General features: G+C 47.3%; 1 protein-coding gene across 3 annotated transcripts in view; it reads right to left on the bottom strand.

The window, feature by feature from the left end:
- The window catches only part of USP19 (ubiquitin specific peptidase 19), a 1,845,650-nt gene that overhangs the window by 1,225,482 nt on the left and 599,562 nt on the right, over window positions 1-20,606 (bottom strand). For all 3 annotated transcript variants that reach the window (XM_069643288.1, XM_069643289.1, XM_069643291.1), the window contains exon 12: window positions 16,813-16,946. In XM_069643288.1, coding sequence (XP_069499389.1) covers window positions 16,813-16,946 — 134 coding nt within the window. The remainder of the gene's footprint in view (window positions 1-16,812; window positions 16,947-20,606) is intronic.

The raw sequence follows: 20,606 nt of genomic DNA, 5'->3' as shown, positions 1-20,606 counted from the left end.
TCTAGTTGCCACTCGTGTTCCTTTGGTAGGGATCTCTGCTCAGTGAGTCAGCTGGAGAGTCTAGTTCCCCTGAAACATGTTGCGAGGATAGGAATCTTGAGTGCCCATTTCCAAATTTGTTGTGTTACTTTGGACGGATTTGGATAAAGTGTGGCCCCCTGTTTGTTGATGTAAAACATTGCTTTAGTGCTGTCGGTGAGGACTTACACCGACTGGTCTGCTAGGTGTCTCTTGAATGCCTGAAGGGCCTTGAACACCGCCAGTAGTTCCAGCAGATTGATGTGGTTCTGCGCCGTAGCACGAGTCCACAGACCTTGGGCTGAGTGATGACGGTGATGAGCCGCCCCCGCCCCCCCCCCCCGGCAAGTGACGCGTCTGTCTTAACTATCGCTTGCACTTCTGGATCGTGGAAGGGTTTCTCCTTCAGCAGATTTTCCCTTGTCCACCAGCAAGGGCTTTGTACCAGTGTTGGTGAAACAACCACTAGATCGTCCCACTGACCGCTTGCCCGAGACCACTGTTTCCCGCATGGCTTGTATGCGCACGCATATGTGCGGTACCAGGTAAATGTAAGATGCCATCATGCTCAGCAAACGCATAGCTTTGCGTGCGCTCATCTGGCAGCCGGCCTGTTAATGAGGTATTTGTTTTAACATTTTGGACTCTTTCCTCTGATGGGAAGACTAACCCATCTTTTGAGTCTATTACAGCTCCTAGGAACTGGTTGGTTGTGCTTGGCTCTATGCTTGATTGTTTTTCTCCTTTATTGAGTAGCCCAATTGAAAGAGAAGGTTGATAGTTCTTTGAATGTTTTGCCTGTAAATTTGGGCAGTCTCCCCTGTAATCAGCAAGTCGTCCAGGTAAAGGTACACTAGGATTGCTTCCCTGTGCAGATGCGCTGCCACCATCGCCAGTACCTTTGTGAATAGTCTTGGTGCGGATGCTATTCCAAAGGGTAGCACCTTGAATTGGTAGTGCTGGTTTGCCATCTTGAACAGCAAGAATCTTCTGTGCGCTGGGAACATTGAAATTTGAAAATAGGCATCTTTCATATCCAATGTTGCCATGTAGTCAGCCCGCTTTAGCAGGGGCATTACTTCTTGTAGCGTAGACATGCAGAACTTTTGTGGCTTGACATAGGTGTTTGCAGGACGTAGGTTTAATACTGGGTGAATAGTTGGATTTTTTTTTGGCACAAGGAAGTAGGTTGAATAAATACCCTTGTTTACCTGGTTCGCCGTGATGACTTCTATGGCGTCCTTTTGGGGCAGTGTTGCGATTCTCAAGAAGGATGCGTTGTTCTTCCTTTGAGTGAGTCTTTTGGCGTGGGGGATGGTTTTGGGGTCGCTGGATTAGTTCCACACAATAACCGCCCGTCACAGTGGATAGCACCCATTTGTCTGAGGCGATTCCCTCCCATGCGTGGGTGAAGTTTGAAATACGCCCTCCGACTGGAGAGGCATGGGAGGGCAGCTGAAGCGGGTAGTCACTGTTGGAGATGTGGCTCCACCTCTAGAAGTGGACGACATCCCCGGTCGCGAGATCTGCGCTGTCCCCTCTGGTAACCTTGTGAGGCCTGGCCTTGATTGTTACCCCAGGACAATCCCCGATTTTGATTGTAGCTTGAACCCTTCTGTGAATTTTGTCCACGGAAGCAACGGAAATTATTATTACCGCCTCTTTGCCCAGTAGGTTTACTGTGAAGCTGGCCCAAGGACTTTAAGGTGTCATATTCCTCTTTAGCAGATTTTAGGGCGTCTTCAACGGCTTTCCCGAAGAGGACGTTGGACTCAAAAGGCATATTAAGAAGCATAGCTTGAGTCTCTTGGTTGAAGAAGGACTGGCGTAGCCACGCATGTCTCTTAATTGTTTCTTCTGCAATAATTCTGCCTGCATTGTCAGCAACTACATTACTCTTCAGAATGCAGCTAGAAATTGCTATGCCTTCTGCCGCGCCAATTGAGTCTTAAGGGGTTCAGATGCTGAAGACAATAATGCGGACACCTCATCCCATTTATGGCAGTTATAACGTGCCAGAAGTGTGGTATTGTTAGCGATTCTCGCCTGAAAGGCAGCCGAAGAGGCTACTTTCCGTCCCATAGTATATTTTTTTTTTTTACTTTCTTCATCTGGTGGTGCCTCTGAAGAGGCCAAGGGTTTGAGCGGTCACCCTATATAGAGAGGATCTGTGAGAGCAAGGCCGAAGAGCTCCTCAATACGTGGATTAACTGCCAGCGTCTGCCCGCGCCCTCGAGAGGGCTGGATCCTCCGCTGGATAGATTGCAGAATGGGAATGAACTGCGCGACTGCTCTTTTATCCCCTAAAATGTCCTCAACAAAGTCCTTGTCCTGTTGAGTTTCCTGTGTTCCTTTCTGAAAATGCTCAGCTGCCTTGATGAGCATGTCGCTTTGAAGTGGCTTGTTGTCTATAGGCAAATCTGCCACTGGCGGGGATCTAAGGTGACAGGAGAGGCCATGTTATACAGCTCTCCCTCTTCATCATCATCGCGATAGACCAGTTCTGTGCCCTCATGACTGTATAGGTGTCTTTATTGTCAGTTTCTGGTCATACAGATCAATGAAGTGTGGGTCCTGCTGGGGTGGGACAGCCAGGGTATCAGGACGAGACCTTTTATGAGGGGGTTGAGCAGAAGGGGCATCTGCAGGGATTTGAGAACCAGAGGCAGCTGTTGTGGTAGGGGTGATTTGAAAGTTATGTATAGAATCAGGGTTACTTTGAAAGAAATTTGCCATAAAGGTCATCCTTCTCATGACTATCAATGTCCTCGCACGTCCATTGGGCCGAGCTTGGAATGGCCATTGGGCCTTGTGGGAAATCCTTACCTTGAGGTGTGACTGGAACTTGAGGTGAGGGTTAAACCTTGTTGTTTAGAGCGGTTGACAAGGATTCCTCTTCTTGTGGAAGATATTTTCCCTTGTGTGGAAGGGAATCCCTCTCCCTGGGTGTTGAATGGGACCTTTCCCTATGAGGGGTCTTAGAAGAGTGCTTCTTAGACTCCTTTCCCTTTATTAGGCTCTTCGGGACGTGTTTTTCAATTAAGTGGGCTAATCCCGACTGTTTAGGGCTTTCGATGAGGCATGCTGAACTTCGGCTGTGAAGTGACCAGAAGTCTCGTCTGCTGACGTGCGACGTTGTGGGAATGGATTTAGGCACAATGTCTGTGCTGTCTTTCGACAGACGGGGTCTGTCATGCGGCGATCGGTACCTCGAGTGCCCAGAGGACAGGGATGTCGACCATATAGAGAACCTTGGCTGGGGTGCTCTGTTCCTTTGTCCCAACCATTTAGAGTGCAGAAGTACAGATAACCCACCCCCCTCCAGCATTTACACCCGCGCTCACATCTCTCTCATCTCCCAACTCCCCTCGATGCTGGCCTCCCATTCCCCTCTAACCTTCAACCTCCCGCTTCTCCTGCCACCCACCGTTCTGTGATTGGCCAGTGAGGCATTTGTGTGCAACCCATAATACCATCCAGAGTCTAGGCCCTTAAGCTGTCCCCCAAAGGCACTCTGCCACATCACTGTAGGCTAACCTTGCCCCATGTGACAAAGCGCAGGCAATTGCGCTTTAATTTTTCTTTTGCCCATGCTCACCATGCTCTTTCATTTCCCCGCTCACTCACAGCCATCTTTCCATTCCCCTCCAACCTCCCACCCTTCTCCTCCCCTCCATTCCCCTTCCCACATGGCCAACCACCCTGTGATTGCACTGCAAGGCCTTTGTGTGCGACCCGGAACACCTCTTCTACGACACTCCTAGGGCAGCCAGCCGTGGGAAGCCGGCGGAGGGCCGAAGGCAGAGGGCAGTTCCCTGGGGCAGCCCCACTCTGTTTGCCTGTGATTACCTGGGACGTCTAACACACTCTACCTACAGCAACTAAGTGTGTTGTGGGCAGGGCGTACAGCCATTACTGTACACCATTAAACTCCACCACTCTTATTATCTATTATCTAACTGGTTAAGGTAGCCATTTTGGCACCCAGCCTAAATATGTTTGATAGCTATACTCTGGATTCAGGGTAAATTAAGTAAGGTAACCATACCCCCACATCTGAACTGTTGGTATAGGCTATGTATAGTTCCCTGCTGCGCTCTGAGACAGAACTGTTCTGCGCTCTGAGACAGAACTGTGCTGCTCTCTATAGTTAGCCATTGTGTTCCGCTCCATAGCTAAACTGTGCTGCGCCCTATAAGTTGCCATTGTAAGGAGGTATGGGCCGGGAGCACAGCCATCATTGTGAACCAGAAAACCTCTCTAGTCTTACACTACAAACACTAACAACAAAGGAGGTAGAGGGGAGGAGAACCAATAAGCATACCCTCAAGCTGTAAGGGGTAAAACCCTTAATACATCAAAACACAGAGCTTGTGGTTTTGGCTGTCCTTCCTGAGGATAAGAGACTTATGCACTTCCGTCCTGTTCAATTAGGCATACAAAAGTAATTCTCAAAAACGATTTCAGAAAAAATATACATATTTTAATATTTACTATACATAATTTTTTACCACCACCAGGTGTAGTCCTACAGCAAATTAGTTTAGCAGAACAAAGATTACCATAACCGCTGTGATGCAAACAACAACCTTTAATACAAGTACAATGTTAGTTCTGTTACTTGTTGCTATAAAGTGACTTTGTGCTGTGCCAATGTACACACTTGGCATACCTCATTACACACATTCCACTCCAACACTCATCCCATTCTTGTCATATCAGATACACTTTCAATGCATAAAAAAACATAATGTGCCCAACAAGTTTCTTTCCAAGAATTTATCATGTGTTAAATACTAGGAAATTCTTCAGGGGCTAAAAACAGAGGTTAGTATAGCATGCATCTAATTCTAGCATGTGCAAAACACAACTGCAGTTCTTAATTCTCTTGTCTCACTCGCAAGCGTGTCCTGAATCAAAGGGCTCTGGTAGCCCTGCAGTCAGTGCAAAGAAGAAGAGTGTCCCCCCTACATGGGAACAGCAAAGAAGAACTAGTTACTCTTACCTTGTAACGTTCTTTCGATGGGATGTTCCTCCGACGTATTCCTTATCTTAGATAGAAATCCTTCAGCTTTGCTGGCCTCGGAAAATTTTTTCGCCAGAGGGCGCTGCGCGTCGATGATCGCCGAGTCGATGACCCTCGACGGCCTCCGTGCCGACGTCGACGTCATCCTGCCTATAAAGGCCGCGCGCAGCGTCCGTTGCTCAGTTCCGTTTTGTAGTCCCCAGTAATGTTTTTGGATTAGACTAATCACCTTGAAGGAGCATAGGCTGCAAACCCACAGGAAGTCATACTGCGGGGATGGATGGGAGGGTCGATAAGGAATACGTCGGAGGAACATCCCATCGAAAGAACGTTACAAGGTAAGAGTAACTAGTTCTTCGAAGGGATTGTGTCCTCCGACGTATTCCTTATCTTAGATAGACTCCCATAGCAGTGGTATTGTGACTGGAGGCGGGAGTAATAAAAGTTATGTTACCCTTCCAGAATGGACAGAGTGTAACACAGCCTTGCCGAATCTAGTTTCTTGACTAGAGGAGGAATCCAGGCTATAGAATTTGGTAAATGTATGTGCGGACGACCATGTGGCAGCCGCACATATATCTCGAATTGGCACCCCTCTTTGAAGGGCTGAGGATGTTGCGATACCCCTGGTAGAATGAGCCCTTAGATTTTGAGGAGGCTCCTTTCCTGCCAATTTGTAGCACTCCAGAATGGCTAAAATAATCCATCTGGAGATGGTTTGTTTTGTTATTGGAAGGCCCAACTTATGTCCTGCATAACCTACAAAGAGTTGGTCTGCTTGTCTGATCTTAGCCAATCTGCTGATATAGAAGCTCAAGGCTCGCTTAGGGTCCAGCCTGTGCAGTCTCTCTTCCTCCTTCCCCGGATGAGGAGGAGGGTAGAAAGAAGGTAATATAATCTTCTGAGTGATGTGAAACTCCGAGACTACCTTCGGGAGGAAGTTAGGCTTCACCTGAAGAACAACTTTGTCCTTGTAAAAGATTGTATGTGGAGGTTTACACGATAAGGCTTGCAACTCGCTAACCCTTCTAGCAGATGTCAATGCTATTAGCAAAACAGTTTTGAGGGTGAGAAGCTTCAATGAACAAGAGTGTAGTGGTTCAAAAGGGGCACCCTTTAGGAAGTTTAAAATTAGGTTTAAATCCCATAAGGGAACTTGAAAAGGTTTCGGGGGATAAACATTAGTTAATCCTTTTAGGTATTGTATTACCAATGGAATTTTGAAGTATGAAGGCTCCTCTGCAGTGCGCTTAAAGATTGATAGCGCTGCGAGATAGCCCTTAATTGTGCCAACCTGTAGGCCTGAATTAGCCAGGTAAAGTAAGAATGACAACACCATAGGTGTACCACAAGAAAAGGGTTCAATATTCTTTTCTCTGCACCAGCTGCAAAATTTGTTCCAACGGCAGCGGTATAGAGTTTTAGTTGCCGGCCTTCTGGCCGAAAGCAACACCTCCATAACATCATCCGGAAGGTCCCAATCCTTGTACCTCAACCTTTCAGACACCAAGCGTGAAGGTTGAGGGTCTTGATGGCTGGATGGAGAACCTGACCTTCCTTCTGCGAGAGAAGATCCTCTCTGTATGGCAGTCGAATTGGAGGGCAGATGGACATGTCTAGAAGGTCCGGGTACCACGTTCTCCTGGCCCAATCCGGGGCAATTAGGATCATGGTCTTCCGAAACCTTCTCAACCTCCTGATCATTTGAGGAATGACAGGGACCGGAGGGAACGCGTACAGAAGTGGGAACTCCCAGTCCACTACGAACGCATCTCCTAGAGCTCCTCTCGGGGGAAATTCCCTTGAGCAAAATCTGTCGCACTTCCTGTTGATACTGGTGGCGAACAGATCCACTTGAGGGGTTCCCCAAAGGGCGAAGATCTCTTGAAGGACTTCCTGAGCTATCTCCCACTCGTGAGAGACTGTGCTCTGCCTGCTCAGAGCGTCCGCTGTCAAGTTCTTCTCTCCGGCTAGGTGAATTGCCGATAGAGAGATTCCTTCCTGAATTGCCCAAAACCAGAGCTGCATCGCCTCTCTGCACAGTGGTAGTGAGCCTACGCCTCCTCTTTTGTTGAGGTAGTGCATGGCCACTGTATTGTCCGTCATTATTAGGACGTTTCTTCCCCGTACAGACGGCAGAAAAGCCTTCAGCGCTAGTCTGATGGCTCTCAGCTCCAACAGGTTGATATGTAGTCTGGACTCCGATGGAGACCAACGACCGCTGATGGTCAAGTCGTTGGCGTGAGCTCCCCACCCCGTGAGTGAGGCATCCGTGACTACTGTTATCTCCGGCCATGGTTGCCAAAACATTTCTCCTTTCAGGATGTTCTCCCGACAGGCCCACCACTGAAGGTCTCGGGCTACTTTGACCGGGATCCGAAGGAGATCTGTCATCCTTCCTGAGAACTGTGACCACTGAGTTCTCAGTGCCCACTGGAGGGATCTCATTCTCAGGCGAGCCTCCGGCACGAGGAATATGCAGGATGCCATGAGGCCTAGCAACCTCAGAAAGTCGTAGGCTGGGAGATATTGGGCATTCTGAAATCTGATGACCATCTGCAGAATATCTCGAGCCCTCACCTCTGGTGGCAAGGCTTTTCCCAGGGAAGTGTCCAGGACTGCTCCAATGAATTGGAGTCTCTGTGATGGTATCATCTGTGACTTCTTTAAATTGAGGGAGAAGCCCAGCTTGTGAAGGAAGTGGCAAACATAATCTAGTTGTCTCTGAGCCTGTTCCGAAGATACAGCTCTGATCAACCAATCGTCTAGGTAAGGGTAGACATGAATCCCTTCCCTCCTTAGACTTGCAGCCACAACCGACATTAGCTTGGTAAAGACCCTCGGGGCGGAGGTTAGCCCAAATGGCAGAACTCGAAATTGATAATGAGAGCTGCCAATTGCGAACCTCAGGTATCTCCTGTGCCTGGGATGGATCGGCACATGGAAATAAGCGTCCTGGAGGTCTAGAGATACCAACCAGTCCTGAAGCTGGAGGGCCTGAAGGATCTGAGAGAGAGTCACCATCTTGAACTTGTCCTTTCGGAGGAATTTGTTCAATTCCCGTAAGTCTAAGATGGGTCTCAGTCCTCCGTCCTTCTTCGGTATTATGAAGTAGGGGGAGTACCAACCCTTGTTCCTTTCCGCTACAGGTACCAGTTCTATGGCACCTTTCTCTAGCAGGTCTAAAACCTCCTGCAAGAGGAGCGGATCTGGAAGCTTCAAAGGGTTGTTCCCCGGTGGATGACTCTGAGGGATATGTAGGAAGGGCAGGCAGTAACCTTGGGCCACTGTCTCCAGAGCCCAAGCATCTGACGTAATAGCCTGCCATTCCGTCAGATGGTGAGTTAACCTGCCCCCTACTGGTGTTCTGTGAGGGGAGACCTCAGAGTGGTTTTGAAGCGGCTGATGCAGTTGCCGAAGGTAAAGTGGCTCCTGCTCCTGCGGGTGCGGCTTTCTTTCCCCTACCCCGTCCACCACGGGTAAATCTTCCTTGGCCTCTTTGAGCCGGTCGTCCCCTGCCCCTTCCATATGAGGAATAGTAACGAAAGGACCGTCCTCTCCACGATGATCCCGAAGGACGAAAGGTATTCTGACGGATAGCAGCTCCCAATGACTTGGCTGCTGCCTTGGACGTTTGCAGTTTCTCCAAACTGTCATCCGCCTTCTTTCCAAAGAGGGTAGAACCGTCAAAGGGCATATTCAAAAGCCTGGTCTGCACGTCAGAGGCAAAACCAGACTTCCTCAACCACGCATGCCTGCGGATTGTGGTACTTGCCGCCATGGCCCTGCTGATACTGTCAGCAGAATCTAGGCCAGTTTGTAGGGTCTCGCACATCGCATCTTTACCATCCCTGATGATGTTTAAAAATGCGTCCCTTTCCTCTCCTTCTTGGAGGCAGTCAGCCGCTGATGAAGCGCACTCCCAAAGGGTGTGGCTGAACCTAGCGAGCGTACAGGTCGCGTTAATAGACTTTAACGCCATGCTACAGGCAGAAAAAACCTTCTTAGCCATGGCATCATACTTTTTGTCATCCCTATCCTGCGGAGCAGTGGGGTATGCAGATGTGCTGCCTGATGAGGTTGCAGCCTGTACAACCAAGCTCTCAGGAGTAGGGTGTTTTGACAAATATTCAGGGTCAGAACTAGCCACCCTGTATTTTGTTGACAGTTTTTTATTTACTGCCGGGATAATTTCTGGCGTTTCCCAGTTTGTCAAAATCCTTCTCTGTAGAGCAGAGTGAAATGGAACCACAGGATCCTCCTGTGGGCCCTTGTCCAGTATGTCAGTGAGGTCATCCTGCTGAAAGGCAGGAGAAGGTGCAGACCAACCCATAAATTCTATGATTCTAGACATCAGAGCTCTATATGGAGTCTCCGCATGTTCTCCTGGGTCTGGTTTGATAAATTCTGCTTCAGGAGAAGTGTCCAAGCCACTAGCTTCCTGAAGTGCATCCTGAAGATTTTTTAATCTTCCTTCCTCAGAGGCGAAAGTCTCTGGCTCTGGTGATGTGGTCCTCTGTAAATCAATATCTTGGTCTGAATCCTCCCTTTCCTCAAAAATCGAGGTTAAAGGGGGATACATTGGTTTTTGGAACGGTATAAACCCCATTTCCAATGCAGAAGGAGCCATCATCACAGGCCTTGAAAACGTCGATGTCGTCGACACCGACGTGAAAGTACTCGAAGGCGCCGTGAAAAGCGTCGAGAAATGTGTACTAGGCCTCGAAGAACTCGAAAGGATCGGAGTCCTGCTCGAGAACGACGTCGACGTTCTCGGCGTCGAGTCGGAGGTCTTTTGTCTAACCGTTGGCTGTGGAGTAGCCGTGGTTCTTTCCTTCACCGGCGTCGATATCGGCGTCGACGTCGGCGTCGACTCGATCGACTGATGCGCCAATGAATCCTTCGACAACGGCGTCGATGGCGCCGACCTCTGTTTCGAAGGAGTTTTCGACGATGGCGTCGATGATGCTTTATCTCCCGATGGCTCGAGGCGCTTTCGGGTTGACTTTTCCGCCGGGTACTGCGACTCGCGGCGTTTAGATTTTTTGGGTTTTTTACCCGGGGTATCACCCTCAGCTGTCTTCGAGGGGGACGAGGCCGCTTTCTCGAAGACGCTTAGCATCTTTTTCCTGAATTCCTCCCACTCAGCTTGCGAGCTGCGTTTTGTGGGGCAATGAACTCTCTCAGGAGAACTCGACGAAGATGACGAAGGGGATCTCCTACGTCTCTTCTTCGAGTGTCTCGATGTCGACGAGTGGTGGGAGCCACTTCGTGATCTAGATCGAGAGTGTTTTTTATGGTGAGGAGACGAACGTCTCGACTCTACCGAAGAAGCTTTCGAGGAAGTTAAAGTTGACCTACCTCTCTCGAGCTTCCCCCTACGCTCCTTCAAGGCTTTCGCCGTCATGGAAAGGCATTCCTCACACTCCGAACTCTGGTGCGTGATTCCCAGACACCACAAACAGACCCTGTGAGGGTCCGTCAACGACATTTTCTTCCCGCAGTCTCGGCACTTTTTGAAACCGGACCGAGGGGTCGTCGGGTCGGAGGAGGATGCCATCGATATCGAGGTAAATAGTAGTTATTATATACGTTATCTTGACGAGAACTGAGCAACGGTGTTCCGAGGCACAACGAAGCGCGGAAAAACGGAACTGAGCAACGGACGCTGCGCGCGGCCTTTATAGGCAGGATGACGTCGACGTCGGCACGGAGGCCGTCGAGGGTCATCGACTCGGCGATCATCGACGCGCAGCGCCCTCTGGCGAAAAAATTTTCCGAGGCCAGCAAAGCTGAAGGATTTCTATCTAAGATAAGGAATACGTCGGAGGACACAATCCCTTCGAAATAAGAGTTTTGGTGTCCTATCTATTATGTTTAAATTATTTACTCTTAGACAACTATTTTCAATTAACAGGAGTCTAGGCTATTGGTCAAATAACATCATTGTTGGAATTAGTACAGCATTGAGTTCACGTCACCCACCTCTCTCCTGTGTAAGAGCGACTGTATGGTCTATTGTTTCTAGTTTCGTTTTCAATTTTGTCTGTCTTTCGGCTTCACTTTATCTCCCTATTGCATCTTATTCTTGGTATCTTTCCAGTTCCACTGGCTGTTGATCTTAAGTGAGTTAGTGTCTCAGTTCAGAACACGTTTTTGCAATTCCACAAGATACACATACACTCACCGTCTTGTGCTCGGGGTCTCAGCCTAATATCGAATCGAGTCCTTTCCAGGGCTGTGAGGTCCTGCTGTGTGTTGGGGAAGGTTTACCGTGCCTCTGGTCTACCCAGATGTCACTGTAGGATAATAAAGAATACGGTTATTTACACGTCCATGTCTATTTCTCATGCGTTATTCTAAGGGCTCTTTCAAGCTTACCCGAGTGATTCCGTCACTAAAAACACATTTTAAAAACGGGCAAGATGATTTCTGATCAATAGGGTCTTCCTGGTGCTTAACATGGCAGTCTTGCTGTCTGCTCCCTTTACTGGGCTTTAGTTTCTTTGAGTATAACTGGTTAGAAGTAAAGGAGGAAAACCGGGGGCGGGTTTACTATGGTCCGTTCCTGGAAAATGCGTGTATTCTTTAATTACCCAGACAGCACGATTCATACCTAATCCAGAAACCTCCTCCACGGTATCCGTTCCTAGCTATTCAGGCTGGTCCCCTTGGAGTCTCGTGAATGTCTCGCGACTCGTCGGGTGACTTATCTCGTTGTGCTGCGTTCTGTTCACATCAGGTTTGTGGGGTGCTGCCACTTTATCGGCGGTGTTGTCCTAAGACGCCAGCTAAAAGACAGAAGACTATACAGGTCATGAAAGGAATTCCCTTCTCCCTAGCTAGATGGCAGGCACCACAGCCAAAATGAACCCCCCGGTCTGATACCTAAAGCAATTATCGTGCTACTCCCGGTTCAAGTTGGGCTTACCGTACGTCCGGTGGGTGCAGAATTCCGTCGTACGACCGTCTCTGCAGATACCATCAGCGCTTAATCCCAACGTCTACTTCCGGGGCGGGCTTTGCCTTGTTTGAATTCATGTGCGCCCTCAGTTGTCACCAGTCAGGATGGCGCATGCGCAGTTTCCAGGAGGCCGTCAGCTGGATGAACGATCCGCTTGATCCCGCTCCTCCTAGTGCGTTGGCAGTGAACCAAATCGCACGTATAATTGCACTTGCCTCTCTATTACCGTTTTTTATGCTTTTGATCAGGCGTTTGGAAAAAAGGATGTTTCTGCCATGTGATATTTACTCCTATTGTACTACTGGTTTTAAGGAACGGGAAATTACTTACTCCATATCATTTCAGGTGCTTTTCTCTGGCATCTGTTACCTTGCATGGTTTCTATAGACTGGAGCCGAAGTTCTTATGCCCACCAATCAATTTTTTTGTTGAGGCCTGTGTGCATGCTGTGGGTCAAAACAAATCATCTGCTGTTCCTTTCTTAGCAAGGTCCTTTTTTCTCTGTTGCCTACTTTTTGTTTGTAAAGGACGGTCCAACATAAGTCGTCCAAGGTATGCGTGAACTCAATCCAGTGGTCCACCAGTGGCACAGTACGTGTGCGGTTTCTAATGCAGCTACTATGCTCACTGATGCAGGTTTATTTTTCTTTCCGTTTTACCCACATAGATCTTTTTGCAGGGGCACCAGATGGCACAGATGACCATATTTGAGTTACAGTTGGTGAATGCTTTTGGTTGCCATTATGTAGTGAGTCCGATATCTACCAATGTACTTTTAAAGGTATAAGAGAAGCACGTACACTGGCCACATAGATCATGGCACAGTAGGTCTCGAAGGACCCATTGTTGTGGTAGTGTTTTTTGCTTTACGGGTCTCAGGCACACATCATTTTGCGTTATCCTGTCCTTCGCATTCCGGCTACCCTTGAATGCAGAGATTGGTCTTGCAATGGGTTGTTTACTTTTCTCCAGTAGATTCCAGTTTTTACTAATGATTTTCTTGATCCCATTCAAGAGATGACTATGTTTACAAACACCAATTTTGTTCGTTTCTTCTTTAATGCCCCTCTTTTCTTTGTATTCTAGGAGGGCTCCTCAGTTGTTGTTGGCCCGTTTGCATGCATCATTGGAGACTTTGAGTGGATAACTTCTACACTTCAGTCTATCTTCCATTTTGTTGGCTTCCAGCTGGTAGTCCGCTTTCCTTGTGCTGTTCCTTTTCAATGTTAAGAATTGTCCAAGGGGCAAATTACAGCGTACATGTCCAGGATGGAAACTCGAATAGTGCAGTAATGAGTTTTTGTCCTTAACATACACATCAGGCTTAACATACAGTTTTTTTGGTCTCCGGGTCTGCTGAGATTGTTATGTCTAAGAAATCTATGGACAACCCTATGTTGGTGCGTGAACTGCAGAAATCTGTCTTGTGTATTGATCCATTTATAGAATTGATCTAGTTCTTGCTCTGATCCAGTCCAGATGATGAAAATATTATCTATGTAGTGTCGCCATCTTTGGATGTGGGTAGAGAAAGGATTAGTGGCATTCATGATTTTAGATACCTCAAAGTCCTCCATGTACAAGTTGGCTACGCTAGGGGCCAGTCTCGCCCCCCATCGCCGTACCCTGTATCTGTTTGAAAAAACTCTCCATCAAAATGAAAATAGCTTTCTACTAGGGCCATTTCCGCACACCATAAAATGAAGGACACTGGGACTGGGGTAGATTTAACCGTATGGTCTCTTAGCAGTTGACCCTCAAGCATCTCCAGGGAAGCCCACTGGGGGATGCTTGTGTATAACGCGACTACATCCATTCTTACCCTACTACTATTGTGAACTGTGCGGCCCCCAGTGTTAGCCATTGTTCCGCGCGCCATAACTCGCCATTGTTCTGAATTATGGAAGGAAATGTGTTGCACCTAGATATACTTTGGTGGCAGTAAAGGTGTTGCATTTAGATGTATAGTCGGGGCAGGAAACGTATTACAATAGACATATTGCAAAGATTAGCCATGCATCACATTTAGATAGAATTGTGAAGAGTAGGTACCAAGAAGAACTTTGAGAGTACCCAATGTGCCAACCACCCCGCTCCTGCTCCCCTCCAATACACCACCGAAATACTATACACGACCACTGGACTAGCCAATGGAAAAATACACCCAACATAAGTAACACTTGCATACAACGAACAACCCCAATATTGGACCTTAACCCTCTGGATAAAACAAGCAAGTGCGCACAACTGTAAATACGAGCCAAGCTACACATAACACACAGACACACACCCAACATAACATTAACAGAGCACACAACCCAGACATTCAACCTCACCCTTTGGAATACAAAAAGGCAGTGCACAAAATCAACCATCTGCAAGCCAACACACAGATGCCAGCTCCTCTTGGTTCTGGCGCTATCCTATCACTCTACCCTAACTAACCAGCCCTGTCGTCCTTGCAGAGCCAAATGAGCACCTGGAGACCGCCCATGCATGGTAATGATGCACAGTATACTGGAGGAGGGAGCTGAACACAAGCAGAATCTGCAAGTAGCAACCCGGATTTCATACTGGTCCGCTGTACTTCTGCCAAGCCTTCACCTTGTCCTTGGAGGCAGAGCTCCGGGCAAATGTTCCACTGTGTGCCTCACCTTGACCACCGTCGCCCTGCAAGCCGTCCGGACCACTTACCTGTGCACCTGCTGGGCCACCTCCAGGTCTAGGAAATAGATATTTTCAATCACAGACACGTGTAATTTCTTTTTAAGACACACATAAATTGCATAATACCTGGTTCCCTCAAACAAAAAAGTATCAGCACTACAGATGGCGGCTCGGAGGGCGAATTTTATTTATCTTGCATACTTAACAGCATACCACGTGCTTAGTCTTCAGCTACAACTTTCCTGTAACATTGTAAACTTTTTAATTTATGAAACCTCTCAATTTCATTTTAGACAGCAGATTGGGCAAGTACACCACACACTGCAACCAGCTGCACAGAGATGAATAGTTTTCAGAGCCTTTTATCATACCTATTTGCATCCATTCATGCTACTACCCTTTCACAGACGCTCATATTACAATTGTCTTCAGAGATGCACAACAATGATGTATTGTTGTAGATCTTGGAGTTAAAAACCTGGGATGTATTTGGCAGGTAAATCTCACCAGTGAAGCTCAAGTGGGATGTTGTAATAAGGTGGTGGGGAGTCCAGGACAGGGACCAGCTGTGGAGCCACTTTAGAATACCAGGTTGACTTTCTTATGCATATGTCCATAAGTTGCAGATCCAGTTACTATTGATATATTTACAATAGGACACACAGGACCAGAACTTAAAGGGCACACCCACCGGCCATCATCACTAACCCCCAGCTCAGGCCCAAACTGCCACTCTCAGAACACTTGGCAACATTCACTCACCAAGATTCCCCCCAGCTGCCAATCAGCTCATGCATCAACATTCCACAACTCCAAGGATAGCCAGCAGGACGAACAGGACAAACATTACAATATGGGAGACCAGATTCAATTTCTTTCTATTCTTTACGGCTTTTGTGCCTTGCCCTACCTTATACCGATCATGCTACAGTGGTGGGAGCTCTGGTTAACTCCCGTTTTGACTCTGGTAACAGTGTGCTGGCAGAAGAGGCCTGGAGAAACAATTGATGAGACTTCAGAAAGAACAGAATGCTGCAGTTGGGATAATCTGTAAAGTCTAAGAAGAGAATCGCTTTCAAGATTTTCTGTCTGGTCTTTAGATGTTTACACATACTTGCACTGTCTTATTTGGCAGACAAACTCCAATGTTATCAACCAGGTCAGCCACTCATATCTTCTGATAAGCTGCTGCTTCTAGTTCCACCTTCCCGATGCATGTCCAGAGGAGATCAGCGTTTTGCGGTCTATGGCCCTAGACTCTGGAATTCTCAACTATGGGAACTACGAAGCAGGACAGATATGCTTCTGTAAATCATTGAAGATATTTCTGTTTAATTAGGTTTGAGCACTATTTCTGACAAAGCTACGTAGTCTAAGTCTTGTGTACCATCTGCGTCCAAATGCTGTTTATTCTGCCAGGTTTAGCGTTTTACAAATACTTCAAATATCAACTATAAACCTCAATGGCTTAAAAATATGAGTACAAAATGGCTAATTAAATTGTTTTACTAATGAATACAATTTTGATTAGCAAGCTCTGCAAATCATTTTTTGAAAACCAATGTAATTAGGACTCATTTTGGTTCCTTCCTGCGTAGGTTTACTGAAAGCCAAATCTGAAATTTACATTGAGATTATGAGATGTTATGAGCGTGTTCTTAAGATGAAGTTCCAGAAAACAATATGCATCCATGATTCCCATTTGTTTTGGTGATCTAATGCAGAACAGTGTACTACAGTAAGTATTGGCCTTCAAGTAGAACACCAACAGCATTTGATTGGCGGGGGGCAGACTACTATCAGCTTGCATCTAGTGGAAATGTGTTGCTGCTTACAGGGCTCTGCAACCCAGAAACCTTTTTTATTTTCTTTTTAAATGTTAAAACACTTTCTTTGCTGCCATCTAAATATTGTATAGAGCTGAGAGACAGTAGGGATTTATTTGGTGATAACAACTATTTGACATTATAGAAGAGAAGGCTAAAAAACGGACTGCTCTTTTTGACAAACATGACTTCTACACAACCCTCGGGGAAGAACAAACAGAGGAAGACACTGCTTGCATTGCTCAGACTATGGGAGGAAATTAGACAGTCCAAACAGTATATGCAGTCGATGTGGACAAAACTATTTGTACCTTGAGCTTGGATGGCTGAAATGCATGATCTGTCCCTTTCCAGAGTGCTCTAAGCAACACTGCAAAACCAATTGCCAGGCGCCCTCCAGTCCCCAGTGGGTTTCCATGATTGATCTCAGATTCAAAAGCACAATCTGCAAAGAAAGAGACTGTAGTATCAAACACCAATACAAGGTTGGCATGACAAGTTAGACATATTGACAATTGGTTAAGAAAATAGAAAATCACAATGCACAGGCAAGCAAAGTAAACACAAATGCAACACAGAATTACATTCTGTAGAGTAATTAATAAACTAATCTTTTATGATGCAGAGACCAGTCTAAGTGCAGGACCGGGATTAAAACACCAGTGTTGCTCTGCACCGTCTTGTTTCCAAGACAAATGTGTTGCCCCAGAGCTATCCACCGGGCCCAGCCAGAGTGGCGACCATTATGGCTTTCTTCTTTTCTAAAAATCTATATTACTTTAGGAGGTTTCTCATTTAGTGACATGCATAGGCATGTTTTGCTTTACTCGTTGCTAATCTAGTAATTTTGTCAACAAGTTAAAAATAAAAATAAAGATTTTAAAAAAATAAGCAGTATTTTCAAAGACCTCCTTATTCTCACACAACATGGGGAACTCTGTTCTGGATGTCTTTGTATGTACGACAGTGCAGGAAAGAAAGTCATTTAATCTCTAGGTCTCCTATGTCAATCTGTTGACAGATACTATCCTCCGACCGTCTTATTTCAGTTGTGTCTGCCAGTCTCGATTTACAGTCTGTCGTCACCCAGGCTGTATTTGTTGAGTGTGCGTATGGTTTAACAAATAGAAATATGTGCATTTATTAAGTATTGCCCAAGCATTCTAGTGTGTTGTCCTAGTTCTGTTTATCAGTTCATTGTGTTTTTCTTTTACATAGCTGTTCAATTTCCATAGACAATTTTTCCTATTGTCTATGCTCTTCCATGCTGGGAATCTATGGGGCACGTGACGAATTCAGAAGTTCGTCACCTCTCCCCAAGGAGGGAGCCTACCCTTTTAGGAATAGGTAGGCGATACCGCTATGAAGAAGCCAATTACAACAGAAGATCTATGAAGCCTGCAAAATTTAACAACATAACAGAGCACACAGGGGGTGTGGCTGGCTGCACCTCTATTTCCATTGATTTATTTGGTTAGATTTATGGTAATCTACCATTTAGTACTGTATTGCAAATTTGAATTTAGGTGTGCTCATGCCAGACCACCTCTCTCCTCCCCTCTCCTCTCCCCCCCTCTTCCTCCTCCCTCTCCTCCCTCTCCTCCAACTGCTGCTCTATCACCTCTCCCACAAAGTCTGGAAGGGAAAAAAGGTCTCCTGCACTATCCAAACCATGCCTATGTCAATGCTACTTCTAGAGAGACTTTTACTGATATCCTCTTTTCTGTCCCCTCCCCTGACCTATGGACTCCATCTGGTCCCCCCCTTCTCCTACTCACCCATAAATGGTGGCACTAGGTGGGGGGAGTACTCCTGGCATAACAATGTTCACGAGACTCCATTAAAGACAGGTGCCAAATCATTATATTAATCATTATATTAAACATCACTATTTATTTCATAGTGTAGTTCTCTTCAGATATTCCATAGTATGGTGACCTTTAGATGGCACGTGTTTCAGCCATTGGCCTTTCTGAAAACAAGGCATAGTTATTTATTAATTTGCAACGGCGGGAACGCATATAGGAACAGGCCATCCCAGGGGAAGGAGAATGTATCACTCATGCTCCCTGGTTGGGGAAACCTGCTGGCAAACATCCGGCACTTGGTGTTCGTCGCCATCGCGAACAGATCGATCTGGGGATTGCCCCACCGTCCGAATAGGAGATCCACTTGATCCTGCCGAAGCTCCCAAGGTATTCTTTAATCCTGCCAGATGAAAAGGTACCAGGAACATCCCCTGGGCGACGGCCCAGTGGCACTGACCCTGCGCTTCATTGGATAGGACTGGGATCTGGTGCCCCCCTGCTTCCGGATGTAGAACATCGTGGTTGTGTTGTCTGTGAAGACCCGTACCACTTTGCCCTTGAGAGACAGAAGGAAGGACCTGAGGGCCCAGAACACGGCCCAGAGCACCAGGACATTGATGTGCAGGGACCTCTCCTCCGGAAGCCAAAATGCCTCTTGCGTGGAGATCTACGGTGTGCGCTCCCCACCCCTCCAGGGAGGTGTCCGTAGTCACCGTTTCTAGGTGCGCTGAGGTCTGGAAGTCCATACCCACCACCGGATCGCTTGATGGAAAGTCTTGTTGAGGGTGATCTTGTCTTCAAAGCTTCCCGGCGCTTGCATCCAAAGGGCGTCGAGGAACTCCTGCAGTGGCCGTATCCGTAGCCTGAACAGAAGCAGGAGATTGATGCATGATGACATCATGCCGAGCAGGGACTTGATGGACCTCACCCTGGCCACTTCCATGGTCAACAGCCGTTGCACCTTGCCCAGGATGGCCTCCGTCCTTAACTCGGACGGCAAAGCCAACCGTGCCACTGTGCAGAGTCTAGCTCCTAGGAACAGGGCGTCCTGCGACGGTACCACGTGGGACTTCGCAAAGTTGATTGAGAATCCCAGTTCTTTGAGCAGGAGGACGGTCTTCGATGTGTGGTTGTGAGATGGATGACAGAAGACGGTGTCAATGCTCAAATAATACTTTATTTCCTTTATGCAGAGAAATATCCTTGTCTCTTTCTTAATAAACAATGTCCGGCTTGGAGGTAGTTTCGTCACTACTCTCAAAGCCTTGGGGCTAGTCTGCTCATCAGTAGTCTCCTTCTATTCAGATGAGTCAGAATAGGCCCACCATTCACCTTATCTCCTCTCCTGCACTCTACAAGTAACACAAAGAAGGGGATTTCCGTTATTCCTTATATACCAGGGGATAGGCTCCGCTCCACACCAATCATGAGTGCCTCCTGGGTCCTCCACCCCGATAGGCTGTCGATTATAGATTCCCCCCCCTTAAAACGAGGGCAGCCGTCTCCACCTCCTCCCCAGATGTGCCAGCCAACAGGTGGGAGCCACACCCTCCAGCCCAGAGTTGGAACAAGTTACTTACCTGTAACTGTTGTTCTCCAGCATGGGTCTAGCATGGATTCACATGCTCATGAATATTCCCTGTCGTCAGGCTGGGAATCCTCGGTAAAGAAAAAAATCAGTATCAGTTTTGTTTCTGATCTGTCTTTCTTAGTAGTAACCAATCACTGGTCTCTGGGTCATACTGCCCCCAGCCAATGACTCCCCTCTCCCTAAACCCCGCCCCTGGCAGCCATCCTCAGATTTGGTAGCATGTAAAGTGGCAGTATGACCAAGTGAAGAGCCTCAGAGGGGTAGGAGGGAGGGTTCGCATGTGAATCCATGCCAGACCCACGCTGGAGAACAACAGTTACAGGTAAGTAACTTGTTCCTTCTCCAGCATGGTGTCTGGCATGGATTCACATGCTCATGAATGGGATACATTACCCACCGTAATCGTATTTCTGATGCTTATATCTGCTTAGATTCACATGCTGTGCATAGGCTCAACATTAAGCATTACATAAACTCAACATAAAGACACTCTTACCTCCTCACCAGGCTCACCTTAAGCGAACAGTTGCGCAGCACTGCCTGGCCGACTCTGGACTCCTCCCTGGAATCCCGGTCGACGCAGTAGAATCTTGTGAAGGTGTGCGTCGACCTCCACGTAGCAGCCCTGCCGATGTCCAGTAGGGGCACACCAGACAAGAATGCCGTGGTAGCAGCGATCGCTCTGGTCGAGTGGGCTCTCGGACGG

This window comes from Ambystoma mexicanum, chromosome 2p (genome assembly GCF_040938575.1).
Source record: "Ambystoma mexicanum isolate Mex_15411 chromosome 2p, UKY_AmexF1_1, whole genome shotgun sequence".
NCBI lineage: Eukaryota > Metazoa > Chordata > Amphibia > Caudata > Ambystomatidae > Ambystoma > Ambystoma mexicanum.
The sequence above is the reverse complement of the archived record's forward strand: the minus strand, read 5'-3'. Positions and strand labels throughout refer to the sequence as shown.